The sequence below is a fragment of the Ceratotherium simum genome, chromosome 7 (genome assembly GCF_057802395.1).
Source record: "Ceratotherium simum simum isolate JZ-2026a chromosome 7, ASM5780239v1, whole genome shotgun sequence".
Lineage (NCBI taxonomy): Eukaryota > Metazoa > Chordata > Mammalia > Perissodactyla > Rhinocerotidae > Ceratotherium > Ceratotherium simum.
This window is the reverse complement of record NC_141906.1, coordinates 29106850-29133387: the sequence shown is the minus strand read 5'-3', so window position 1 is coordinate 29133387 and position 26538 is coordinate 29106850. Positions and strand designations below refer to the sequence as shown.

At 59.2% G+C, this 26538-nt stretch overlaps 2 protein-coding genes across 4 annotated transcripts; one reads left to right on the top strand and one right to left on the bottom strand.

Moving 5' to 3' along the window:
• The first annotated feature begins 6257 nt into the window (after positions 1-6257).
• PHOX2A (paired like homeobox 2A) lies at positions 6258-11094 on the top strand. The gene is made up of 3 exons (XM_087433395.1): positions 6258-6597; positions 8815-9002; positions 9964-11094. Exons 1-3 carry the CDS (start codon positions 6381-6383, stop codon positions 10411-10413), a joined length of 855 nt encoding a protein of 284 aa, XP_087289521.1. The 5' UTR covers positions 6258-6380; the 3' UTR covers positions 10414-11094.
• Positions 11068-26144, bottom strand: INPPL1 (inositol polyphosphate phosphatase like 1). 3 transcript variants are annotated; one of them, XM_087433393.1, is made up of 30 exons: positions 26087-26144; positions 24774-25180; positions 21901-21964; positions 21658-21808; positions 21329-21449; positions 20937-21077; positions 20597-20690; positions 20402-20491; positions 20129-20227; positions 19864-20014; positions 19671-19777; positions 19244-19346; positions 18964-19160; positions 18537-18654; positions 17823-17919; positions 17403-17541; positions 17187-17286; positions 17002-17090; positions 16639-16720; positions 16428-16517; positions 15760-15873; positions 15532-15620; positions 15009-15096; positions 14762-14917; positions 14437-14515; positions 14200-14340; positions 13826-13906; positions 12374-13046; positions 11980-12113; positions 11068-11876 (listed from the first exon to the last, which is right to left on the bottom strand). In XM_087433393.1, the coding sequence occupies exons 2-30, from the start codon at positions 24968-24970 to the stop codon at positions 11786-11788; spliced, it is 3876 nt and encodes a 1291-aa protein (XP_087289519.1). In that variant the 5' UTR covers positions 24971-25180; positions 26087-26144; the 3' UTR covers positions 11068-11785. The 3 variants fall into 3 exon arrangements, with proteins under 3 accessions (XP_087289519.1, XP_087289520.1, XP_004434204.2); XM_087433394.1 differs by having other exon boundaries at positions 26060-26124; XM_004434147.3 differs by lacking the exon at positions 13826-13906 and having other exon boundaries at positions 26087-26143.
• Between the last annotated feature and the right edge of the window lie 394 nt (positions 26145-26538).

Genomic DNA, 26538 nt, shown 5'->3' with positions numbered 1-26538 from the left:
AATGCTTTGCCATTTTTCTACTTTTAATCCTCTGAATTTACAACCACAGGGCCAGGGGGAAAGTTGAGGTCAAGTTCTAAGAGACAACCTGCAGTAGCTTACCCAGCTAGTTCATTACCACCTAACAAGGACATCTCATTTCCAGGCTCAGGTTGGAGAGACTCTCACTGCGTCCCGCCCGACATCAACAGAGCCAGCTCCATATTTTGGGGTCTGCTTTTTGCATCACTACATGCCTTTTACCAATTTTTTATTTGAATCCCTTTGTTTGGAAGTGACAGAAATCCAACTTGAAGTAGAGTAAACACAAAGAAGAATGTATTGGATAGCAAAATCCAATAAAGGGCTGAACAATGAATTTGCAAAGAGACTAAGGTTGTCTCAGGAATAACTGGAACTAGGCTCTTAAATTCTAACGTGAGTCTCTATATCTTTTGCCTCGACTTCTTATTTATTCATTCTTCACTGCAGACCACCTTCCTTCTCCTCCTGATGGGGAACATGGCTGCAAACATTTCTTGAGCTTAATATTTATAGTTTTTGTCATTCAAAAGAGAATGACTTGTTCCTCAATTCAAATAAGAAAGAATGATGAGAAAGGGTTTATTGACCCATCTTTGGACAGGTACCCACGCCTGGACCAGTTATGGCTGAGGGTGGGATCATGTAAGAACAATGGCTCCCTGGATAGCCATGTGGATGGAGGAGACAGTTCCCAACAGAAGAGTCATGCTAGGCTGACTACACCATAGATGTTCACTATGGCAGCCCTCACGCAGGTCTCCTCCCGTGCACAAAAACTTGGATAAGCTTGTCAACATATGGCATGGTTGGTAGGATCAAACCTTTTTTTCTTCCCTTTTTTTAAAAAGAGTCAACTCACCTCACCTTCCATGTGCCATTCTCTTGCCAAGACAACTAAAACATTCTAAGGAGAACCTCCCCATAGATAAGTGCCCATGTGCCCACCAGACTGGGAGATCCTTAAAGAAAGCAGCCAGGATTAATTTATCCCCATGTGTCTAGTGCCCCATGAAGTTCTATCATAGATCAGATGCTCAAAAAATATTTGTAGAACTGGATTAAGATCTTTCCTCATTCTTCAGGGGTCCCTGAGGGCTGAATATTTTGGGCCTTGGGAAGGCCTAATGCTAGAAGCTAAAAACAAAAATGGAAATTAGTGGGAGACTGGGTAACCTAAGATACTAATGGGAAGAAGAGAATGGTCAACAAGGGTTGTCCCCATATCAGAGAGATGAACAAGAGACTATAGGTTCTGATAGACAGATTGGGAGAATATACAGCTAATGGTTTGCCTCCAACCCTCCCTGGACCAGATAGTTATAGCAGGAGAGAACGGGATTTGGAAGAAGGCTGCCTATGGAGTTGGTAGATAAACGGGGGTGAGGGGAGTTCTAGGGTCCTTAAGCAGGACCTGACGATGTGTTAACTTTTCACTGATAGATAAGCTCCATCCCTTATTAGAAGTTAGACGTGGATGTCTGATCAAGCTTGGCTTCCAATCGTAGTTGCACAATGGTGACACTGAGGACATTGCTTCAGAGTGTGAGAAGATGTGTTTCAATGGTAGGGAGGAGGCACTGCTCCACGTTCTCCCCCCATAGGAGAGAAGGACCGGCAAGGAGTGCACTGGATTAATAAATCAGCATGGCGGCCGCGCTCTGAGCCCAGGAGATCCTTGCTCAGAGTTCTGAGGGGAGGCTAAGATCAGTGGCTGCTCCTAGAAGTGGGAGTAAGGATCTGGTACCCGGGAATTCCCAGGCTACCATTCTCCCGTGACCACAGGCAGCAAGAGTTCTCCAGCGCACAGGTCCTTCCTCGCCTGTTCTCATGGCGCTTCCACTGTCCAGGCTCACAGAGCCAGTCAGTGCCAGAGCTGGGATCAGAGCAGAAGAGAAAGGACAGTCCCCACTGTCCCTCCTCCCCAGGCTCCCTGTTGGATGCCACTCCCTCTGTGGGGGATCCCCCCACCCCGATACACACCCATTGTTTTTACTTTCACTCCTCCTTCAGGACCCCTCCTTGGGCCGCAGTCTCTTCACCTACGAAAATCAAGAGGTCAGGCTGGGCACCTCTGCAGGGCCCTGATGTCTTCTGAAATCCGGAGGGTGGAGGTGATGCTGTGCTGCAAAGATATGGGTCCATGTCTAGATGACATGTCCAGGTGTCAGGCGTGACAGATCAGGGGAGCCTGGCCAGAGTGAAGTCTGGGTTTGTCCGTCCCACGGGGCTCAGTCACTTGGTGAGAGGGAGAAGGGCTGGTGGTGGTAGCTAATTTATTTAATGTCTACTATGTGCCAGGAATGATGCAAACACTTCATATATTGTAATTCACCTAATCACTAAAATAAACCAGTTTACACGTGAGAAAACTGAGGCACAGAGTAGTTGAGTAAATTCTCCTAAGTCATTCAGCTCGTTTGTGGCAGCACCAGAGCTGTAACCCAGCACCCAGGCTCCCAAATCTGCCATCACTCACGGAAGTGAAGCCATTGTGCTCAGCAAGGGGGCTTCTCGGCAAGATTGCTGTAACAGTGTTTCTGCCATAGCGTTTTTAGTTCTCCCAGGAGTGTGCGAATTTGGAGGAGGGGTCTCAGTCACGATGAGGTCCCCATGTCAGATCTCAACCACCAGCCTCTCTTGGTGGGAGGCCCTTGCAGAGTCCAGCCCACTGTGCCTATCTCTTTCTTCCTTTATGGGAAGTTCTCAAGAAGTCCTCTTGCCTGCCCCTATATCACACACACACACACACACACACACTCACTCACACATGCACACACACGGCCAACCAGCCTCCAAAGTCTCCTCTCCTCCACCATCTGAAAGACCTGAACCCAACAGTGGACAGGGTTCAAAGCATTTTCTTGGAATGTGTCTCAGCTTCTGTGTCAATCGGCGGATGCAAACGGCTGCCTGGAGAGAGAGGGACCTCAAACTCCACAGTTCTGAGTCCTGGGAAGGCCAGCTCCTGCCCAGCTAACCCTGTAACATGCATGTTACGATAAACCTTTAATCATCACTACCACTGATTGCCTGTAAAGGTGTTAGAGATTTACAGATTGTGTCGCTCAGAACTCCTGGTTGCAAGTGTCAGAAGCCCAACTTGAAGTCGTTTAGGCAGAAAGAGGAATTTATTGGCTCAATGACCAAACTATAGAAATGACAGGGACAGATCATGGTCTCTGAGACAATGGAACCAGGGCCTCTTCACCTCCCCTCACATCTCTGCTTGTCCCTGCATGCAAGCTTCAGTTGTTCCATTGTCTCAGCTTGGTCACCGGGGAAGGGATCTGGCCACGTGCAAATTCCTCTGATGAGGAAGGACTTCCTTCCAAGCAGAAGGTTGGCCCAGAGGGAAGAAGTCTTCTGTCCCTGCAGAGTGAGGGAATGAAGGGGGGAGAATGTTGCCTTTTCAGAGTGGAGAGTGGAAGTGGGCGTGGGGATTCCTTCCCCGGGGAAACAAGGGCAGGATCGTCCAACACAAAGACTTCAGGTTAGCCTTCATTAATTCATTCAACAAACAGATATGAGAAGACCTATCATGTGCAGAGTGATGTGCTAGACACCGTGGTAGGGCTGGGGACAAAGTGACCGACGAGAGGACAGAGTTCTGCCCTGAGACCTTATACTTCATTGCAAATACTTCAGTAAGGTGACACAAGTAACCAAATGACAGGGAGGTACTATGGGTCACCCAACCTAATCTAGGGGCATCAGGGAAGGCTTCCAGGAAGCAGTTATGTCCAAGTTGAGACCTGGTGGATAAACAGGACACAACCAGGTTTGTTGTTGTTGTTGTTTTGGGGGAGGGGTGGAATGAACATTCCAGCCAGAGAGACCAGCTCTGAACTGAAAGATCAATGTGTGAGGGCTGCAAAGAAAGCCAAGGTGACGGGGAGGCAGGCTGGAGCACTGGCGCAGGGGACATTGTGGCCAGAGGGAGGGCTTGGATTTGATCTGAGGGCAGTGGAGAGCCATGGGAGGACTAAGGAGAGCGGCGGGCCTGTCTCATTTCCCAATTCTGAGATCCCGTGGTCTCCCTGCAGAGGATGTGTCAGGGTGAGAGGTCATCTCACACACCAGTGGGAGAACTTTTTGAAGCAGTTTTGCTGTCAGTTTTAAAGTTTAGACCTAAAAAGTAATTTGAGAAAACACCTCAAAGAAACCCCCTGGCACGGAGTAGATGCAGAAATTGGGGACAGGTGGTCCTTGTGTGAAGCAAAGAATGGGTGGCCAGGAAAGTGGATGACCTGGGGGTGGGCATGCTCCCCACTGTGCTGGTAAACTGGGGTTGGGGGTGTTCTGGGAGCCCTTCTCTCATCCCCCAAGGACTTTGGCTGGTAATAAGGGTGGGCCTCTCGCCTGGCTTTTTTTTTTTTTTTTTTTTGAGGAACATCAGCCCTGTGCTAACATCCATGCCAATCCTCCTCTTTTTGCTGAGGAAGACTGGCCCTGAGCTAACATCTGTGCCAATCTTCCTCCACTTTATATGGGATGCCGCCACAGCATGGCCTGACAAGCAGTGCCCTGGTACAGGCCCAGGATCTGAACACAGGCCGCCAGCAGTGGAGTGCACGCACTTACGCCAGAGGGCCAGCCCCTCACCTGGCTTCTTGCTGGGTCTCCACTCCCCCATCTTCAGGACCTGCAAAGATCTGGGCAGGGAAGGCTGGGGGCTGGGTGAGGAAGCTCCCAATCCACCTCAGGCGAGCTGCAGGGGCAGAAGAGTCCTCTGTTCTGTTCTTCCGGAAAGGATTTGCGTCCGGTAGTCCCACTGTGTGAAGGCGGATGGCTGAGTTGCGGAGTGCCCCGTCTGTGGCCAGGTCCAGACTGAGTCTAGGTTGTTTTTCTGGAAAAGAAAAGGGCCTCTGGAGGAGGGAGGTGAGAGGCTGAGGGAGAGCGAAGGGGTCACTCGGTTATTCCTGGGTCCTGACGTTCATCACACACACACTCTCTGTGCCCAGGGTGCTGGGGACCAGAGGGTCACACCCAGTGGCACTGGGGAGGGGGACTAAGCTAGGGGAACTTGGGGAGGGGAGAGGCAGGCCGGGCCCTGAAGGTGTGGCCTTCAGGACACATCAGGATAGAAAGACCTGCGCTCCAGCGACCCTCCCCCTCGGCAGCCGGCAGCCTCCTGAGGTGCCGCCCCCACAATCCTTCCCCCCTGCCCTGGGCGCTCTGGCTGTGGATCGTGGCTCGCGGCTCGCAGCTTTCCAAAGCTCTTTCTCTGCGCCTCTCAGCCTGTTCCTCCGCTGTGTCTGTCCCTGGCCTTGTCTCTCTGCGACTGTCCCTCCGTGTGCGTCTGTCTCACTATCACCGTCTCGTGTTGTCTCCTCTCTCTCCTGATCATCGCAGCCCTTGTTTCCGTCCATGTCTCATCCCGGTGCCTCCTCTGTCCCCATGCCTGCCTCACTCTTGCTCGGTCCCCCTCTCTGTCTCTCTTATCCGCGTCTCCTCTGTCGCTGCCTTGCCCCCATCTCCATCCCTGCTTTTCTCTTGTACGTGTTTCAGCTTTGTCTCCATCGCTGTCCCTGTCTCCCTCTGGCCGCCGTCTCCAACCATCTCTCTCGTCCATGTCTCATCCTTGTCTCCATCTGTGTACCTGTATCCCTCTCGTCCCTTTCTCCATCACTGTTTCTGTCCCCTTCTCTCTCTGTCTCCGTCTCTGTCTCCTCCCTTCAGGCACGTCCCCATCCTAGTCTCTGTCTCTTCCTGGTCTTGGTCTCCATTCCCCCTCCTGGGTCGCCTCCGTGGTCTCCGTCGGGATGGGACCTCGCTGGGGGCGGGGCCGAGGGGCTGGATCGGAATAACTTGGTTAACAGGGTGAATTGAATTAACTTCTTCACACGAGCGCCGCCGGGCCTGTCTCCCCTCCCTTCTGTGGGGCCGCAGGTGGGGAGGCCGGGGAAAGGGGTCAGGACCCTCGGTCTGGCACGATGCGTAGAGACGGAAGATCTGGTCCGAATTGGGACGGGATGGGAACTCTAGGGATGGGGCCCCGCTCAGCCCCGCCCTGTACCTCCGGAGCCCTAAGAGGGCGGCGGGGACCCTTTGGGGTGGGGGTCGGGGGTGGCTGGGGGCGGGGCTGGGCTGCCCAGGCCCCGCCCCGCGGAGCTCGCCCCGCCCCGCCCCCTCCGCGGGGTCCTGCGCGTTAAAAGGCGCGCGGGCCGGGCCGGGCTGCACTTGCGTTGCACCCGGGCGGAGCGCGGCCGCGACGGGGCGGGCAGACTCGCGGGCGCTCAGAGCTGGCCTCGGGTCCTCGGCGCCTGGCACTCGAACCTCCATCCCGACCGTGACCCGGCCCAGGACCCCGACCCCGACCCGGCCCGGCCAGGCCCCTGCTCCCGCCCCCCGGGCCGATGGACTACTCCTACCTCAATTCGTACGACTCGTGCGTGGCGGCCATGGAGGCGTCCGCCTACGGCGACTTCGGCGCCTGCAGCCAGCCCGGCGGCTTCCAGTACAGCCCCCTGCGGCCCGCCTTCCCCGCGGCTGGGCCGCCCTGCCCCGCGCTCGGCTCCTCCAACTGCGCGCTTGGCGCTCTCCGCGACCACCAGCCCGCGCCCTACTCAGCAGGTGAGCCCACCCCCGGCCCAACCCTCCCTCCAAATCCTGGGGAACCCCCAGCCCCTGCCCTACTCGGCAAGTGATTGCGACTGTCCCCCACAACCGCCACCATCCCTGCGCTGGCCAGACCCTCCAACGCCTCGCAGGACCCCCCAGCCCCCCCCTGTAAGACTGGGTTCCCCTAGGCAGAGTTGAGCCCCACCCTCTCATCCTTCCCATTCCTCTTTCTCGCTGCCATATCCTATCCTGTGCTCTTCAGGTCAAGGGACTTAGATCCCCAGTCCAGCCTCAGGCCCCTCACCAGGCCCTCTCCTCCCCACCTGCAAAGACTGACCACCAAACCTTTCCATCCCCTGTGTCCTTGGAAGACACTTCTGGCTCAGCCAGCCAGACCCCCCCCCCCATCATCCCCACTCCATTTCATGCCCCATCCGAACAAGGATCCCTGTGACAGCTGAGCTGCCCAGATGGAAACCTTCCTAGAGCCCCAGCACCATCAGGCCCCTCCTACCCGGTTTTGGACCCATCCACCGGTGCCCAAACCCTCATGCACCACTGAAACCCATTCCGTGGCCCGAAAAAACGGGTGCCCAGGTCATTAAGCCACTTTCATTTCCCCATTCCCCCTGGATACTCTCCCAGCTAGAGTCCTGCAGAACCCGGAAGCAGTCCCTATGACTCCCCCACCAAGCCCCTTGATCCAAGACCCTGTCTGAACCCTCAACCTCCTGGAGCCTCTCAGTCATCCCCATCCCTCCGATTAGAGTCCAGGCTGCCCCACCCAATGTCCTTATCTCCTGCCTTCCTGGGAAGACCACCAGGGACCCAAGTAGAAGATAAGCACCTGGGGAGTGGGGAGGGATGGTGAGATAGGGACCTGGATTTGGAGAAATAAGAACCAGGGAGATGGAGCCAGAAACTGGGCCAGGGATGGGGAGATTGGATACTCTGGACCAGATGTGGATGAAGATTGGGGAGATGGAGACAGGAATTGGGGAGGTGGGCCCCAGAGAGATGGATTTCTGAGATGGGGGAGATGGGGACAGGTACAGAGAGATGTGAGCAGAGATGGGAAGATTGGGGACCTTGGTGAAATCAGGACCCAGGGTTAGGGAGATAGAGAGAAGAACCAGGTGATACGGACAGGAATTATGAGAGATGGGGATGAAGGAAGATTGGAAACAGAGATGAGCAAGATAGGGACAGGAAGGGGTGTTGGAGGCAAGGATTAGGGGAGGTAGAGAAGTAGGGAGATAAGACAAAGATGAAGGATATTGAGGACCCTTGGAGAATATGGAGACCTAAACAGGGCCTGGAGACAGGGATGGGGAGATAGTGTTTCTGTCAGAAACACTGTCTAGAGGGCAGTGGGGACTTGGATGGGGTAGATAGGAGACAGGGATGGGAAGAGTGAGGCGGAGGGGTGGCGCTGGCTTTGGGGGAGTTGGGACACAGAATGAGGTACCTGGGAGGGAGAAGGGCAAAGAGAAGATGGAGGAACCTGGGCGGGGAGAAATAAAAACCCTTCTCAATGGCACAAAGAGAAGAATGGTCCAGAAGGGAAAAGTTGGAGAGAGATGCAGATGGAGAGAGATGAGGAAGAGGAGAGGGGACACCTGGAGGAGATGGGCTATGAGATGGGGCTGAGGAAAGGAGGCCTGGGAAGGAGAGAGATGGGGGGTGGAGGGGGCCAAATCCATACACAGCAGAGAGCCTGGCAGGGCTGAAAGTAGACTCAGGCAGGGGCATCTCAGTCGCCCAGCTGAGGTCCAGCACTGGTTACTGGGGAGACTGGCAATGCTGGTGAGACCTGACAGACAGCCAAGGCTCCAGTGGGCAGAGCAGGACCTGAAGTCAAGCTGGCAGACTGACTGAGGGAGAGACGCACCGAGGGGAGTGGGGAGGGGCGAATGGACTGGCGAGAGGTGGAGGGAACACGGTGAAGGCCCAACTACAGGTCAGCGGTCTTGACCGAGGATCACATTCTGGTTCCTTCGCTGCTGCTCTTGGGCCCCAGGTCTCCCTGCACCCTGTCCTCCTTCACCCCTGCCGGCTCCATCTAGCGATGAGTAAGACTCTCGACCTGAGGATGAGAGGACCAAGCCGAGGGGCCAGGTCAGGGGCGGGGGACAGTGAGCGATCTCCTCAGGGGCAGGACACAGCGGGCTGAGGTCGCCCCCTCACGCCCCCACCCTCGTTGCTCCCGCCTCCCGCACACACCCCTAGTGCCCTACAAGTTCTTCCCGGAGCCGTCGGGCCTGCACGAGAAGCGCAAGCAGCGGCGCATCCGCACCACGTTCACCAGCGCGCAGCTCAAGGAGCTGGAGCGCGTCTTCGCCGAGACCCACTACCCCGACATTTACACGCGCGAGGAGCTGGCGCTCAAGATCGACCTCACTGAGGCTCGTGTGCAGGTGTGTACGGGAGTGTGTGCGCGCGGAGAGGGGGAAGGAGAGTAGTGCCCGACACCTGGAGGGCCGGGGGACAGAGGGGCCTCACTCGGGCGGCGGGCAGGTGCAGCCTGGAGGCGGAGAGTTAGGACCAGGGGCCGGGGCGCAGTCGGGGGCGGGGGGTAGCTCGGCAGGAGAGGACGAGGAGCCTGGAGAGGTGGGACCAGGACTTGGCAGACCTGAGGCCCTCGGGAGAAGTGAGCTGTTCAGCCCCCCGATTTCCCCTCAGTCTCCCAGGTAGGGCTGGGCGTGCAGAATGATGCTTAGGAAGCCAGGAAGGAGAATGAGCGGGTAGAAGGGGAGCCCCAGGCGGCCTCAGGGCCGAGCGAGGCGGAGGAGTGGGGGTAAGCCATTCATCGCCTCCAGGTCCCCTCCCCAGCTCTGCAGCTGTGAAACCCCTGAGCCTAGAAAGCCCGGGCTCGAGGCAGGCGCAGAACCGAGGAGAGCGGGGCCAGGGCGGACCCTGTTGTCTGCCTTACAAATCCGAAGTACAGATGTTCATATGGCCCGCCTTTCCCGGAGACCCTGGACAGAAGGTTTCCCCTCGTGCCCTAAGCTGCTCTCCACCGCCGTAGGACACTGCAGGCGCAACTCCCGGAGCTTCTTGTAGGAGGGAATAGGGGGGCAGGGCTTTGGGTGATGAGGAGAGCAAAGGAGGAGTCCCCTCCAGGAGACCAAGAGCAGTAGCGGGCAGCGGGGATCGCGGGCGAGCAGATCCCAAGGGGAACACCCTAAGGACCTGGAGGAAGGGGCAAGTGGAGGAGAGGAGGGCAGCGGAGAGACAAGGAGGGCACCGAGCCGAATGCTGGAGGGCCGAGGGGCCGACGCTCGAAAGGCCGGAAATAATCCTAACCCGGCCCCTTCCGGACGGAGGTCCCCCCCCCGCGCCTTGCGGCCCCGGGCTGACCGGCCCTTGTGCCCGCAGGTCTGGTTCCAGAACCGCCGGGCCAAGTTCCGCAAACAGGAGCGCGCGGCCAGCGCCAAGGGTGCGGCGGGCGCGGCGGGCGCCAAAAAGGGCGAGGCGCGCTGCTCGTCGGAGGACGACGACTCCAAGGAGTCCACGTGCAGCCCCACGCCCGACAGCACCGCGTCGCTGCCGCCGCCGCCCGCGCCCGGCCTGGCCAGCCCGCGCCTGAGCCCCAGCCCGCTGCCCGCCGCCTTGGGCTCCGGGCCCGGTCCCGGCCCGGGGCCACAGCCGCTCAAGGGCCCGTTGTGGGCCGGCGTGGCGGGCGGTGGGGGCGGCGGGCCCGGCGCGGGTGCGGCCGAGCTGCTTAAGGCCTGGCAGCCGGCGGAACCCGGGCCCGGGCCCTTCTCGGGGGTTCTGTCCTCCTTCCACCGGAAGCCCGGCCCCGCCCTGAAGACCAATCTCTTCTAGCCGCCGGACTCTGGAGGCTCCGAGCCTGCCCCCAGAGACGCCCCTGCCCCTCCGGGACCTGCCAGAGTCCCTCCCCAGCCCGGCCGCCTGCCTGGAAGTCCCCGTCCGTTCCCACCTCCCACCGTGTCAGACCCCTAGGCGTGCCCTCCCCAGCTTTGGAGACCAAGTCAGGGCCACTCTCGTCCTCACCCACCCCCACCCAGCAGAGTGGGGTCGTTTTCACTGGGACCCCTCCAGGAGAGCCCCGAGCCCCTTCTAGCTTGGCTTTCTTTGGAACCAGGATCAAATACAAGTGCTCGAACGTGAGTCCTCGAGGAGGAACAGCTGGGCCCCCTCCCCTGGCTCTGCAGCTGGCTGGTCACTCCTCACCTTGGTGACCAGCCGGCTGACCCACGCCGCGGGCCCACCCGCACTGACCCCACCCGTGGGGAGGCCGGTGATCACCGGGATAATCAGCAGCCTGAGGGTCCCACAGCCCATTTGTCCCTCTCTTATCCCCTCCCATTCCCAGCCGGTCTGGCGCAGAGGGTAGGCCCATTTGGGGCGGAGGGGCTGCCAGGGCAACGGGTCAGAGGGGTTTCCTCTTTCCTGATTTTTTGTTGTTGTTCTTTTCCTTTGAAAAACTTGTAATTTATTGAGGTGAGTTTTGCTCAATCCAAATAAAACTTAATTTATTGAAGACGTCATGCGGGCAATCCTCTGAGTACCCAGGATGCCGACAGGCTGCCTGCAAGAGCCCGGTGCCCCCGGCGACCGGCGAGGAACCGCGGCGGCCGCGCATCCCTAGCGCAGGGCGGGACGGACCCGGAGACAGTGAGAACTAAGCAAACCGGCACTTTACGGCAGAGATCCTCCCCCACCCCAACCGGTCCCAATAATAATAAAGTGCCCGCCCTCCCTAAACCCACACAGAAAAGCTTAAATAAACCCCAGCCCAGTCCTCGGGCTATTCCTTCATTTCCGGACGGACACCCCAGAGTGGGGGTAGACAGGTCCTAGCCCAGCCCCTCCCGCTGTGGTTCAAGCCGGTGGAGTGCAGCAGACACAGCGGTGAAAGTGGGGGCCCAGACGTACCCAAGTGGACCCCACGGGCACCCCTGGCGCTGGGAGGAGGGGTCCAGAAAGGGAGGACAGCACCAGAATAACCAAGGTCCTTGGTAACCACGGCAACTGACCTCCGGAGCCCCGGGTCTAAAGGGCGAGGGGCAGGATGTCCCAACTGGGGCATTCCAAGTGATTGGGCAGTGGGGAACGCAGATCCCCAATAAATAGGCAGAGAGGTACTGCCCCGCCCCTCATACTCCGGGGGACACGGCTGGGTCTTCGCGGGGGGGAGGGGCGCTGAGTTCGCCGCTTCGCGGTGCCACGGCCATCACTTGCTGAGCTGCAGGGTGTCCAGAAGGAGGCGCTTGTGAGCCGGGTCCTGCACCCCAGCCTCCTCCAGGTCCTCCTCGGTGATGTCGCTGTAGGGGTAAGAGAGGCTGGGAGATGGGAGAGGTGGGAGGGGGCCCCTAGCTCTGCCCCCGGGGCCAGACCCACCCAATCCGCCTCCAGCCCCGCCCCCACCTGAGAAACTCCAGGTCGTCCCAGCCATTGTGCACCAGGCCCTCCTCATAGCGCTCCAAGCCGATGGCCCGCAACCAGGCGCCCATGCCAGCCTCGCCCAGCCCGCCGGCCCGCCCGCCCTGCGGGCACGGAGCCTGAGGGAATAGGGTATGTCAGGGGAGCATTGAGGGGCCCCCCACACTGAAGCACCTGCGGACAGCCACATTCTACCACATGCTCTGCGGGGGAGTGAGGCAAGGACTGAGCTGATTCATGTGTCCCCCAACTCCCCAGTGCCCAGCTCAGGGCAGAGGGCACACCACTGAGTGTTGAATGGTGGAGTAAAAGGATACCACAGTCCACGGGCAAGCACACCCCTTGGGTACACACAGCCAGCCACCCCTGGTCCACACACCTCCTCTGCCAGATCCTCCTGGATGCTCTCTCGGATTCGGGGCGGAGGGAAGCTGAGAGGCCGGCCATAGTCCGAGGGCAGTCCCCGGGGTGGCTGCAGCTCCAAAGGGCCTGGCAGGAGCACTGAGCGGCCAGATGCAGCAGGAGCATAGTCCACCTCACTCAGCGTCTTGGCTATTTGCAGCACTGAGCAGGAGCGATCATCCCCGCTGGCGACCTCCCCCAGGAAAGTGCTGGTGGGCGAGGGGCCTGGGGGCAGTGGGGGTCTTGGATGTGCCTTGGGAGGTGGTGGAGCACGGGCCTCACCCCCACTGCGGCTCCGGACCACTGGCCCTGGCAAAGGATCCAGGCTGGGGGGCAGGAAGATGGCCGAGTCTGGCAGAGGTGGGGGTGGAAAGTCTGGAGGAGGCAGTGTGCCCCCAGACTCCTCATCTGATGAGCTCCCCTCTCCCACACGGGGGGGCCGGTGGCGCGCGAGCTGTGGAGCAGGCACTGTGATGGCCACTTTGTTCTTGGTGGCAGGTGGGACAGGGGCCCTGGCAGACGAGGGTGGCTCTGGGGGCAGCAGCTGGTGTGGGACTCCTTCAAGGACGTAGTAGGCAGGGTTATTGAAGCTGTTCTTGGGTGGGGGGGCTGCCACCCCTTCTGGCTCTGGAGCCCCCTCCGGCTTCAACCTGGGTTTGGGAACGGGATAACTAAGCCAGGACCCAGAAACCCAAAGTGGAGGCAGTGGGTGCAGTGGAAGGAGAACTGGACTGGGCTTCAGGAGACGTGGGCCCCTGGTCCTACACTTGAATGTGACCTTGAGCACGTCACTTTCCCTCCCTGACCCTTGGTGTCCTCATCTCTCAAATCAGGGGGACGGGGGAGTTGAACAGATAACCTCTAAACGTCCTTGCCTCACTTGCTGAGATTCTCAGATCGTTTGTGACTTTGTCTGTAACTGTGAAACCTGAGTTTAAAGGGTGAAAACAGGTGCCAGAGGCAGGGCAATAAAGGCCTTTAATGAGAACCACTGGCCAGATCTGGAAGGCCTCCAGAGGCATCTGAGGCCCAGCTACCGAGGAATCTTACTCAGGGATTCAGGTTAGTTTTCCTCAAGCCTGGGGATAAAACCCAGGTAATTGCTCACTGCTGAAGATGAGTGCAACGCACCACACTGTCCCGAGGAGTTTTCATTCAGTTCCAGCGACAACTGGATATAATTAGAAAGCGAGCCCCACTTTCCCAAAGTATGATCCACAGAACATTAGTTCCCCAGGATATTAATAGTTATTGTGCAGAACAGAAGTTTCCTGGCCCATGAAGTTTGGGAAACTATATTCAACAGAGTGGAAAAAGGGTTTCCTTTCTGTCCACATGCCCAGAGCTTTTGTTAATACTGATGTGCACTGGGAATATCTAAGCAAAGAATCTAGCAACTACTATTTCCCAAACTCACTTGACCACAAACCTGTTTCCAGTGGGCCATCTCGTAGGACAGTGTTCCATAAAACGCACCCAGGGGAATCCCGTGCTGAGGCGCCTGCCTTCTCTAAACAGGAGACTCAAGCTAAGTCTGTTTACATAGAGGGAGCTGCTGCAGAAACAATTTCTAATTCTATTTTTTAAGGCAGAATTGGGAGGAAAGGCTGACTGTGCTCCCTTTGACTCAGGGAGCCACACCTAAGGGAGGCCTGGCTGGCCAGAGTGGCCACGGGCATAGGGCCCCGGCACATCCGGCTGTGGGGGGGCAGAGCACCCAAGCAGCAGCAGATCCCCAGGCCGGCCCTGAGAGCCACGCATAGCGATGGATAAAGTGGAGGGATGACAGGTTCCTTCTCTCACCTGGGGGTCTGGGGCTCCTCCCGGGGAGCAGCTCGAGGTGGGGCTGGGGGCCTGCCAGTTGGTGGTGGTTTTTCTGGTTCTTCAAATAACTTGGACAGCGGGCAGGAGGCCTCTGCGGGGGCTGGCTTGCGGCTCCCTGACCTGCCAGGGGTGCAGAGGGGAGGAGAGATGAAGTAGGGGTCGACCAAAAGCCCCTAGGCACCTCTTCACCTGACTCCCAACACAGCCCCAGCTCACCTGGGCTCCTGGCTGCCTCGGGACACAGAGGGGGCTTTACTCTTTGCTCCCCCCTCATCCTTGTCAATGCTGATCCACTCTGGGGGAGGAAGGGAAAGGAGTCTCAGAGGGGACCTGGGCTCCTAGATCCCAGAGACACCCACTGGGCCTGCCAGCCCCTTCCCAGCTATTCCTCAGGGCAGGCCCACTCCCAGCCACGGCTACAGAACTTCCAGATATTCCAAGAGAGTCTAACTTGCCCTCCCCACACGCCCGGTCCTCCCTTCCTAGACCTGCCCGCACCACCCCATCTCACGCCCTACACCCCTCCCAATGGAACCCCCACCGTAGAGTCGCTCACGGGTGCCCAGGCGCTCTGTGGGCACCCGCACCTTCATGGAGCCACGGATGTTGCCTGTCTCCTCGCCGCGGTGGGACAGGAAGGTCAGGAACTGCTGGGCCGTGCTGCCAATCATGGACTTGAGCGCCACCACACACTCCCCTGAAGGGCAGACGGGGCAGACTAGCAGATTGCCAAACCTTTCCAGGGCCCTGTCTGGCTTCCTGTGTCCCTGGCACCCCTCGCTCCTCACCATAGGATTCGTAGCCGTCCATGGACTTGACTGTGAGCAGGAGGTGCTGGTCCTGCAGGTACTCGATGTCAGCCAGAATCGGCTTGAGCTGGGGAGCGGAGAGGCCCAGTCAGGAACAAAGCCCCACCCAGCTCCTCCTGCCCCTGACACCACTCACCCCCACCCTCATGCTCGTCCATGCTCACTCCCACTCAACTCTCAAGGAAAGATCCCAAGTCCTTAGTGTAGGAGACACAGCCCTGCATGGGCCTTCATAGCACTTAGCCTCGTAACTAATTAATCTTCTGCATCCTCAGTGGCCAACACAGGATTTAGCAAAGGCTCAAGAAGTATTTATTGAATGAATGAATGAACAAACTGCAACTTGGTCCCACACCCCCAAATAAAGCACATGCCCTCATCCTCACTCAAGCCCAGCCCCCCACAGACACACACACAGCCTCCCAGGCAGGCTCCCGAACGCCTCTGCCAGCCCTCTCTCTGTGCCCTCACCCACCAGCCCAGGCCCTGCCAGCAGCCTCACCGTGGGCAGCTGGCGCGAGGACCACTGCACCTTGAGGAAGTTGATGTTGTCACTGCTCTGGGCATCATTCTCGAAGCTCTTCTTGTACTCTGGGGTGGGGGTGGGGGACACCCAACTGAGTGCCACCTCCCGGCTTCCCTTCCCCCTAACTAGGGGACTGACGGCTGTGGGCACCTCCGGCCTCCCATCCCCCTTGGCCCACACCCAGCCCTGGGGCCCGCCTCTGACCCTCCAGGCAGGTGGAGTAGAACTCAATGAAGAACTTGGTGCGGCTGGCCGTCTTCACAATGGCCTCGATGCTCTCAAACTCAATGTAGGCCTGGTCCGAAGTCTTTGAGAGCCCTGGAGGGAGGAAGAAGGAAGGCAGACAGGAGGGCTGAGAGGATGAGAGGAGGAGGGAACAGAAAGACTGAGCCCTGGGACAGGAAGTCAGGGGCCCTGGCAGAGCAGGAGGGAAGGCCAGGAGAGGCCTCCCCAATCCCAAGCAACAATAGGGAGACCCCAAACCCCAGACCTGGACCCGGGCAGACAGATAACCCAAGAATGAGAGACATCCTAAGAGGGGGCTGGGGACCAGAGTGCCCGCAGGGATGGTCCACCAACAATCCACCACAGCACCACGCACACAGGGTACACACGTGGCCCCAGGGAGATACAGACAGAAACGTATTTACACTCACACATATACACACGCACATGGACATGCACCTCTCACGGTGACCCAGGCACACGGACACTCTCACACATCACATCTTTAGAAACATTCCTAAATACACGTGTACACACCCAAACACACACGCACACTTAGGTATATTCAAACCCATGCACGTCCCCAGGCCACCACCTGTGCCCACCCAGATGTATGCCAGACCCACCAGCACATCCAGAATAGTCACCTTTCTTAGAGATGAACTGAGACGTAACTCCCACCTCAAATGTCCCAAACACGGGAGAGTGGTCGCTGGTGACGATGTCATCAGTGCAACCTGGGGAGGGGGGACAGGAATGGGGGCTCAGGGGCAAGCTCTTCACTCTCTGTTCCCACTTCCCAAAGCTGGGGCAGTGACCACCCAGGATCGCCCATCACCCTGTCCAGGAGGCCCTGACCATAGGAATTGCAGATGATGTGGGTTTCGGGGTAGGATTTCCAGAGAATCCGGTCACACCACGAAGGCACGTTGGTCCGGACCTGGGGCAGGGGATGGCAGCATGGTCAGGGCTGATGGCTGGGGTTGCTCAGATGAGTGCCCCCCCGAGAACTGATGAGGCCCCACACTCCCATCACACTGGGCCTCAGTGCCCACCTCCCTCCCTGGATCTTCACAGCACCCAGGATCCCCCCTAAGGCCTCGAGTGGCCACAGAAGCTGGAGCAGTAACTGCAGAGGCCCAGACCCTTGACCTCACACACACTCTGGATTCACTGCAGCCCTGGGAGTCTCCCAAGGTCCACCTTGTTCTCCTCACTCACCCCAGTTGGCTTCTGCTTGTGCCAGGCATACGTGTCCCGTGAACCCCGCTCATAGCGGTAGGTGGGCGGGTAGGAGATCTCCTCCTCACCTAGGGAAGGCAGGGGACAAGGGGTCAGGGCCCTGAAGACCAGGGATACCACAAGGACCCCAACCCTCAGAGACCTCCCACCGGGCCTGTACTCACTGAATCGAAGGAAGACCTTGTGCTTTTCCCGCTCCAAGTTGAGCTGGTCCACCCTGAGCAGGGGCTCAAACTCCTTCCTGCTGATGTAGTTCAAGATCTCCTGGGGTGGGGACACAAAGGCTGGAGACTTTCCCTCTGAGCCAGGGCCAGAGGTGGGAGCCCATCCGGCCCCCAGCCCAGCCTCCGTACCAGCCACCCACCGGGCCCTGTTTGCACCTGGATATCCATGTCCAGGCGGTAGTTGAGGTCCCCGAACCAGAAGAGGTGAGTGAAACGCAGAGAGATGTCAAAGGCACTGAGCTGCCGGTCGCCCAGTGAGAGCAGCCGCAGGATGTCCAGGTAGTTCTGGTTCCGCCTACGGTGGGCATGGGGGAGGTCCCCAGGGTCAGGAGTCAATGACAGATGTAAAGGTGAGAAGTCTCTGGGGTCAAAGGTGGGGCAGGGATCAGGGGATCCCTGGGGACAGAAGAAAGAGCTGGGGACAAGATCAAGGTCAGAGACAGACAAAGGGCTCTTGAGTTGCAATAAGGGAGAAGGGGGTCTCTGGGCACGGAGATGAGGGAGGGTCATGGACTGGGATATGGAAGAGGGAACATGTCTCAGGAGAATAGGGGATGAGGTTAAAGAGACCCTCACCGGGCGGTCTTCTCATTTCCCGAGGTGAGGTGGCAATTCACAAAGCCAAATGAGGTGCCATTGAACATGAAGGAGACGCCCACGGCTCCCTTGTTTCCTGTCAGGGCAAGCAAGAGAGGAAGGCCTGAGTCACCCTCAGAGGGCTCCCAACTCTCCCCTGTGCCCCTCGAAGCAGCACAGGGAAGATCCTTCTAACCCCCGCCCCCAGATGCTGTGAGGCAGGCAGGCCCCTGAACACACACCTACATAACACCACCACCCAACAACACACCCCCATAGTTCCCTGGGGGGCTACTCAGGGTACATGTGGTCCACCAGGATGGCCTGAGTCTGTCTGCATGTGTGAGCAGAGCCCCTGGAGATCACAGGGGATCCCAAGGGTAAAGCTGAAAGGACGTGCAGAATCTATCCTGAGGGAGCACTGGACCACAGACCAGGAGACCGGGGCACTATGCCGAGCTCCACCACTAACTAGCTGCATGACCTTGGACAGATCTCTCAACCACTCTGAGCCTGAGTTTTCTCATCTGTGAAATGTAGTAATTATCCTGGTCCTGCCTTCGTGGTGGGGCTGGAAGAGATTTAGAATATGAACATGCTTTACAAAGTTCAAAGTGTTCCATATATGGGAAAGCTGAGACCACCCAAAAGAGGGAGACCCTAGGCTGCAGAGGAAGCAGGTGTGAACAGTGGGACCCCGCCTGCCCTGCTCACCCAGGGTGTTGGCAATGCCAGTCTTGACGCTGGACGTACTGACGTGGCTGATGCGGTTCTCGTGCTCGGGCTTGACGAGCACAGCCACCTTGATGTTCCACAGTGACTGCATGGCAATCTGGGTAGAGGGCGTGGGGTCACCCCTGCTCCAGGCTGGGGCCACTGTCCGCAGTACCCCCGGCCCATACTGTAGACTGTTCTGGCAGTCCCAGGATAGGAAGGCCTGCTACCCCTTTTTCCTGAGGGCCAGAGAGAAACAGGCCCTCCTATAGCATGAAGGACTCAGGTTAGATCTCCTAAAGGACATGGCCAGGGACCAGATGGAGAGCCAGTCAAGTTGTGTTCTCCAGGGTCGGCCAGGGGTCAAACAGGATAGTCTGGGGTGGAGTGTGAGGAGAGGGGACTGGACAAGATGATCCCTCCTCACCGGGCGGTAATCCAGATCTGTGAGCTCCTTGAGGCCCCCGCGTAGCAGATCCAGCCACTCACGGTCGCCCACTGAGTTCTCCTGGGTCCCAAAAACATAGATGTCATGGGGTATGGTCACCGTGACCTCGTCCAGGGTCTTCCCTAGACCCTTTGACGTGAACCAAGATGTCACATTTTTCGGAGGCGGCACACTTCCTGGAGTGGAGGGATGGGGCACGGTCAGGGCCCTGCCCCTGGGCCACTGCTCTCTCCCATCCCAGCCGCCGCCCAGGCCTGACCCATGTTCCAGGTGCCTATGAAGATGGAGATCATGTCAGGCTCGTCCTGCCTGGAGTGCTTGTTCTTCATGAGCTGCAGCAGCTGGCAGAAGGCCTCCCGCTTCTAGGGGGACAGCAGCCAGTCAGGGGCAGGTGGGCAGCCAGGAAACCCCCCTTCCACAGGGGTACCCTGCTAGGTGGCAGGGACAGGAGGGGAGGGTCACACCTGTCTGGTTCACCACTATATACTCACTACCTAAGCATATAACAGGGGCTCAATAAATGTTCATCGATTGAATATCTGAATCCACCCTCAGGCCCCCACTCTCGATACACATACTCTCTGCCCTGTCAGACCCACCCCTGCCAGGAGGGATGACGTGCCTACAGCCTGTGTTCCCTCCCTTCTCTGCAGTCCTCCAGTGGCCTAGCCCAACCCGCTGCTCACCCGGGCACTGACGAAGATGAAGTCCTTGCGCTGCGTCCGGTCTTTCTCCTTCTCAAACACCACGCCCAGCTTGTTCTGGACTCGCTGGGACTTAATGAGCTGGCGGACTAGAGGATGGAGGACGGATCACACTGGCCTGTACCGAGGCCTGGGGCCGCCCTGCCCACCCCTCCCAGCTTGGGCCCTGGCTCACTGCGGTCATGCGTGAAGGTTGTCCAGTCCTCCTGCGAGTCCCGCTGTCTCCGCAGCAGCACCAGCCGCCCGCCCTCCACATCCACGCTCAGCGTGAACTTCTGCGACTTTCCAATCTTGGTCAGGTCACCCAGGGTCACATCCAGCTTCACCTGCGGGCCAGGAGGTGGGGAGATGCTGAAAAGACCTGAGGGCAGGCGGCACCCCCTTCACCTCCAACAGCCATTTGCCCCATGAGGCCCCGCCTGGCACCCCCTGTCATGTACCTCAAAGGCCTGCACGGGGATGGTCTTGGCCTTACGTGTGGATGGCGGCAGCGGAGCTGGGGGTGCTGTGGAGCTCATGTCCTGTAAGGCCTTCAGGGCCTGGAAGGGCAAGGGCAGGCAAGGTCAGGGGACATGCTGAGGGCTGGGGCCAGGAGGGGCTTGGCTGATGTTGGGGTCAATGCTAAACTATAAATTCAGGGTTGAAATCAGATAGGCCAATGCGAATGGCCAGGGACTGCTGGGTCAGGGGTCAGAGGTCAGGAGTCAGGCCACCTTCTTCTGGATGCCTGAGAGGAAGTCCTTCAGCACTGACAGCTTCAGCACCAGGCTCTCTAGTTCCTGCTCCCCAGTCTGTGGTGGGGTCTGTAGGGGAAAAGAATGAGGCTTGTATGTGAGGCCACCAAGCAGGAGGCCCCCACCAGCCCCAGAACATGAACCCACTCCCCAGAGGTCTCCCCACAATCCCACCTGCTGCTGCAAAAGGCGAGTCACCATGGGTGAGCTCTGCTGGTCAAACACCTTGGACAGGATCTCCAGGCCAGACAGAACCTTGTCCACCTCACTAGGGGAGACATCAGGTCAGAAGTACTCCCCACCCCAACCCACGTACAGGGAGGGGGGCTGAGTGTGTAGCTTCAGCCTCCATCATGAGGATACAAGGGTTCAGGTGAGGAAAAGTCAGGAGGCAACAGCTGGTTCCCTGTTTGGGGCCAGAGGTCAGAGGTCAGGGCATTTGTGCAACAAGGGAGCAGGTGAGGACAGGTCAGAGGTGAGGGTGCAGAGCATGGTGTTGGGATGCCCCAGGTACCTGTGCAGCCTCCGGCACGAGGTGGCGAGAGTGCGGGTGAGGTGGGGCAGGTTGCTGGCTCCGCCCCGCACAGCCTCCAGATCCAGCCCGTAGCTACCCTTCAGGTACTCGTGTGAGACCGTGCTCAGCCCATTAGGAGCACTTCAGGGAGGAGTTAAGAAGTTAGTGGAGGCCCTGCTGATCCTGTCCCAGCACCCCCACCCCATCCCTAGAGGAGACGGTGCTGGTGACAGAGCGCCATGGACCAGAGTGTCTGCTGCTGGAGCTGAGATGGAATGGGGGTCTCTGGGGGTGGGGTCAGGGCTTAGAAAGTCTCCCCACCTTTGGTGAGGACACAGTTCTCAAAGGAGAAAGGGACTTCCTGCTCAGTGGAGGGGGTTAGGGGGTCTCACCTCTCAGCAGCAGGAGTTGTGGGGGTCTCAGGGGCTGGTGGGGGGCTGCTGGGCCCCATGGGGGCAGAAATGCTGGTGGAGCCAGAGCGCGGGGGCAGCGGGGGCTTCTCATCCTCCCCATCTGTGGACAGGGGTCAGTGGGGCAGCAGTGTGAGCATCCCGCCCTCAGTGAAGTATGGGGGGGATGCCACGCCATGGAAAAGGAGTAAAGGGCCCTGGCATCGTGGTTAGGCTTTAGGGGAGGCGGGTTGAGAAGACGGGATGGGAAGAAGCAGGTAGTGTCAGGGCAGGGCAAGGAAGGCGTTTGCACCCTGCACCCCGGGCAGCACCTGAGGCATCGCGGTCATCCTGCGGGTCCGGTTCTCGCTCCCGCTCCACAGGCAGCAGCAGGGCGCACACGAGGCCCTGGTTGGGCTGGGCGTACAGGCCGATGAGCTCGCCCAGGGTCTGGAAGCGGCGCACAGGCACGCCCTGCGAGGTCTGCGGGCCAGCCAGGGTGGGAGAAGGGTCAGCCAGCTGGTCCCAAGCCACAGGCTGGAATCAAGGTCAGGGGTCAGGGTCCAGGCTCCTACCTGTACGGCCAGGAAGTCTTCTCCATCAGGTAGAATTCGATATGTGTGCACATGCTTCTGATACCTGACGGCAAGGCAGGGGGTCAGAACCTGTCACCCCCAGGCTGCGATCTAAGCCTCAAGGCACCCATTCTCCTACACCAGGCCCCCAGCCCCTTCACCTTGGTTTCCCTAAATCCGTTTGCCCCAGCTGCACAGGGTTCATGATGGGGCCAGTCCACTTCTTTCCTGCTAGTGTCGCCAACCAGAGGAGGAATGACCAGACCTCCTCACCCTCCACCCAGCCCTACACAGACTCCACACCACCGCAGGGCCCGGGAGGCAACAGGCAGCTCTTTTGTGGCCTCCACAGCTGTCTAAACAGCCCCTCCGGGCTGTGGTTCCAGTCTGGGCCCCCGCCAGAGTGAGAGTCCTCAGAAGCCTGGGTAACCTGTGTGCGCGTGCATGGGCTACGCCCTAACACACGTGTGCGTCTGCCGTCTGTGTTCATGTGTGTGTCTGGGGCAGTTTGGCTGGGGAATGTAGGGATATCACCCAAAGGCTTTCTCCCCACTTCCCCAGATACCAGGAAATTGGGATGACCCAAGGGGGCCCCCTATGGGAGACACAGGACTCTTAGAGCCCCCAGCTGAGGAGGGGCAAGAGGGGTGCTGACAGATGGCAGCAACAGCTGAGCAGGTGACAGCTGAGCCAGGCTTGGCCAGCACAGGCCACACTAGGGGGTGGAGGACGCCCTCTGCAGCCACACCTCAGGGTAGGCCCAAGGGAGTCACCGGGCCTGTGTGTGTCGGGCAGGAGGGGGGTGTTGGCACCAGAGGACCAAATGCCTATTTGAGGAGACTCTACACCTTGGCCACAGGGCCATCCCACCCCCTCACATCGGCCCCATTCTGGGGTTCTCCTGGCCACAGACTAGGCACAAGCTGTACAGGTGTCTGTGTGAGACTGGGTGTTTGTGGACTGTGAGTCTGTGTTTATAACAATAATAGCCTCCCATTAACTGAGCCCTGTCTCTGTGACAGGCCAGGTACTCAGCGTCCTACAGACGTGATCTCATTTAATCCTCACAATTTGAGGCAGATATTATTATTATTATCCCCATTCTCCAGAAGAGGAAACTGAGGCTCAAAGAATAGTGATTTGCCTAAGGTCATGGAGCCAGTAAAAGGCAGAGCTGGAATGTAAAGCCCAGGCAGAGGCCAGGGCCTGTATCCTGACCTGCTGGTTGGATTGCCTGCGCCTGTTGGGGCAGGGGTGTGTCCTGAATGTTTCCTGTGTACACGTGGGTGTGTTTTCAGGTAAGCAAGTAGGTTTCTGATCGCCCACCCCCAGGCTCCTGAGATGCAGGGAGCAGCCAGAGTCAGCTGGTAAAGCTGAATCCCCACACACAGACAGACCCTCACCCCACCCATTCCCTCCCTGGCAATGGGGCCAGGATTCTTCCCTCCTGGGACAATAACGTTCCTCACCCAGACACAGGCCCAGCTGTCCCTCTCCCACTCAACAGCTGACCCAGCACCTGCCTCCCTCCCCTCCCTAATTAGGGGGTATGCCTCAGAGGGAGCTGCGGGGCAGGACTCTAGGATACTCATCTGCCTAGGCTGTCCTATGCCTCTTTACTCTCCCCTCCCGGACCTCAGACGTGGGGCATAAGCTGAGACTTAGAGAGCCCCTTCCTTTTCAGGTCTACTGCCTAGACCTGGGTTTCTCAACCTCCGCACCATTGACATTTTGGACTGCATAATTCTTTGTTGTGAGGGACTGTCCAGTGCATTGTAGGATGTTTAGCAGCATCCCTGGCTTCTACCCAGTAGCCAGTATGCCAGATGCCAGGAGCACCATCCCAGTTGTGACAACCAAAAATGTCTCCAGACATTGCCAAATGTCCCCTGACGGGTAAAATCAGTCCCAGTTGAGAACCACTGGCCTAGGCCAATGCACCCCCAAAGAGGTGAGGAGAACAGAGGGGGAAGGCACAGGGATGGGGGTTTGAGAGGGTTCAGCCGGCTAAAGAGGAACAGAACTAGATCAAAACAAAGCAACCCACCCACTTCCCACTATCTCCCACTCCAGGGGCCTGCAGGAGCCCACCCAGAGTCAGCCGTCAGGGCTTGGGGGACAGCTCAGGGAGAAGACTCCAAAACTGAAAGTGCAAACTCACCCAACACCACTGCCGCACAAGGTGGATGGGTACAGGTATAGGACCAGGGCCCTTCAGAGCGCCAAGTCTAGCCCTACGCTCAGCACCCATAGCTCAGGGCTAGGGCAGCCAGGATATGCAGGGCTCAGCCCAGAGCCGGGGCATACACAGGCACTCACTGATTCATGCAATAATGACATGGCCCCATACAGCCTCACCCCCTCCTTCTCAACACCACCCTGCCTCTCAGCCCCAGCCAGACACAGCCAGGCAGGCCCCACTCTCAGTCCTGGAGGCACAGAAAGCCCCCCTAAGGAAGCTGCCGGGCATTCTCACACACCCCCATCAGGCTCTCTAGCCCCAACTCCTGCCCAGAGACACCCAACCGCTCTATAAACAGAACCGCACACAGCCGTGGAATGCACATTCTCACCCCTCTGGCCCCGTCTACCTGGAGGGTGCCTGAGGGGGGTCTGCCAGAGACTCCAGAATTTTTCCCCATCACAGACACCCTAGGCGGCAGGATTCCACATACTCTGCCCTCAAAGCCCCAGAAAGAGCCCCCAGGAACATAGCAAGAAGGAAGTGCCCCCTGCATCCTTCCTCAGCCCCAGCATAAAGCCAAGGCCCCCACTCTGGGGGGTGCTGGCGTCCCACGGTCCCAAGACCTCCGCATACACTCAAGGAACCCCGGGCCGTGCCCCCGCCCGCCGGGAGCCCCAGCCCCACTCACAGGACGCAGAGCGCGAAGGCTCCCGCCACGCTCTCGCTGTCTCGGACCAGGAAGCTGCCATCGCGGCCTGCCCGGGCCAGCAGCTCCTCGGCGGCAGCGCGGCTCAGGTCGCGGTGGTACCAGGCGGGGGCCGGGCTGCCCAGCGCGCCCCCAGGCCCGGCGCCCCCCGGGCCCGGCGCCCCGCACGCCGAGGCCATGGCCCGCGCAGGGCTCAGCGCCGCCCGCGCCCACCGTCCCGCGCCATCCGCCCCGGGACGCTCGGGCTGAGGCTAGGGCCGGGCCCGGGCCCGGGTCGCGGGCCTGAGGATCCACCGGCCGGACCGAGCGGGGGATCCGGGCTCCGCGCTCCGCCGCGCAGGCCGCCTCGTTCGCCGCGCAGCCGCCGCCGCCTGCAGCGCCGGCCTCAACTTGAAGAGAAAGAAAAGTTTGTTCAGAGGCGGCGGGGGAGGGGCAGGAGCCGAGCGCAGAGTGGGCGGCCGGCCCCTTCCCCCTCCGCTCGGCCCACGGCCGGACTGTCCCTGCCCCCAACCCCTTCCCCGCGGGGATGACGTCCCCTGCATTGCCGCGGGGCCCGGGACCCCCCAAAACTCCAGGGGTAACCGACCTCCCAAACGCCACAATGATCCTGCCCCATCACCACCCCGAGGTGACCCAGCCCCCAACCACCCCCCCATCGAAGGCCAAATCCCTCCATCCTGCGCCCCAACACTTCGGGATCCCGGCCCCCTCCCCGGAGAATTTAGCTCCCTTCAATACTCGCAATGATGACCCTCAACTCCCATAAATGTCTGATTCCATCCGAAATCCTTTTCCATTCGGTCCCCCTACAGCCTCGCAAGGATCGAGTTCCCGAAACCCGCGAGGATTCCATGATGAACCCCCTCCCATCCCTCTCCCCATCTTCCAAGCAGCCTGGACCCCCAACTCTCGTGAAATCCTGCCCGCTCTTAGACCTGAACCTCCAAACTCCACAGGGTCCAGCCCCCGACAAATACCGCGGGGGAATCCCCTCCACAGAGATCCGATCCCCCACAAAAACCCAGACGAGCTCCAGTGCCCCCGAATCCCCACGCACCGTCCCTGGCAGCCCCTCTCTGCCGGGGCAGAGCCCTTCCCCCTCTCGGCCAAGTTCCCTGGCACCATCCCCCATACTCGCAGGCCCGGGCCTTGAGGGGTTCAGCAGTCCGAGACCAGGCCTCCCCTTGCCCATCTAGAAAAAAGTTCCCTCAAACCCCCAGGCCTCCGACCTCGCCCCAGAGCCGCGGGCGCCGCGCGCAGACCCCCACCTCCTGGGCTGCTCCGGTGCCCCTTACCCCGAGAAGCGGCGCTGAACTCTCAGCGGCCACTTAAGATGGCCATCCTCTGCGCCGCACCCCCCCTCGCCTTCCGCCCCGCCCGCCGCTCCGCCCCCGCGGCTCTCCGCGGAGCCGGGGGTTGCACCCGCGCCCCGCCTCACCCGGCCCCTCCGCCTCGATCCCGGAGCCGCTGACCGGCCGAGTGACCTCGGGCAAGTCACGGCACCCTTCCGAGCCTCGCCTTCCCGCTCCGGAAAATGGGGATAATGTTATGTGCTTAAGCACAATGGGACTGTGCTTGTAAAGCTCTCGGCCTTGGGCCTGGCATCCAGCAGGCGCTCCTGAAAGGCGGCTATTTTTATTATTAATTAAGGAGTAACGAAGGTGACAGCTGTGTAAACTGTAAAGCGCAGCGGCGGAACAAACCGGTATTATTAGCACCCGCCCCCGCCCCAGCTACTCCCTCCAAG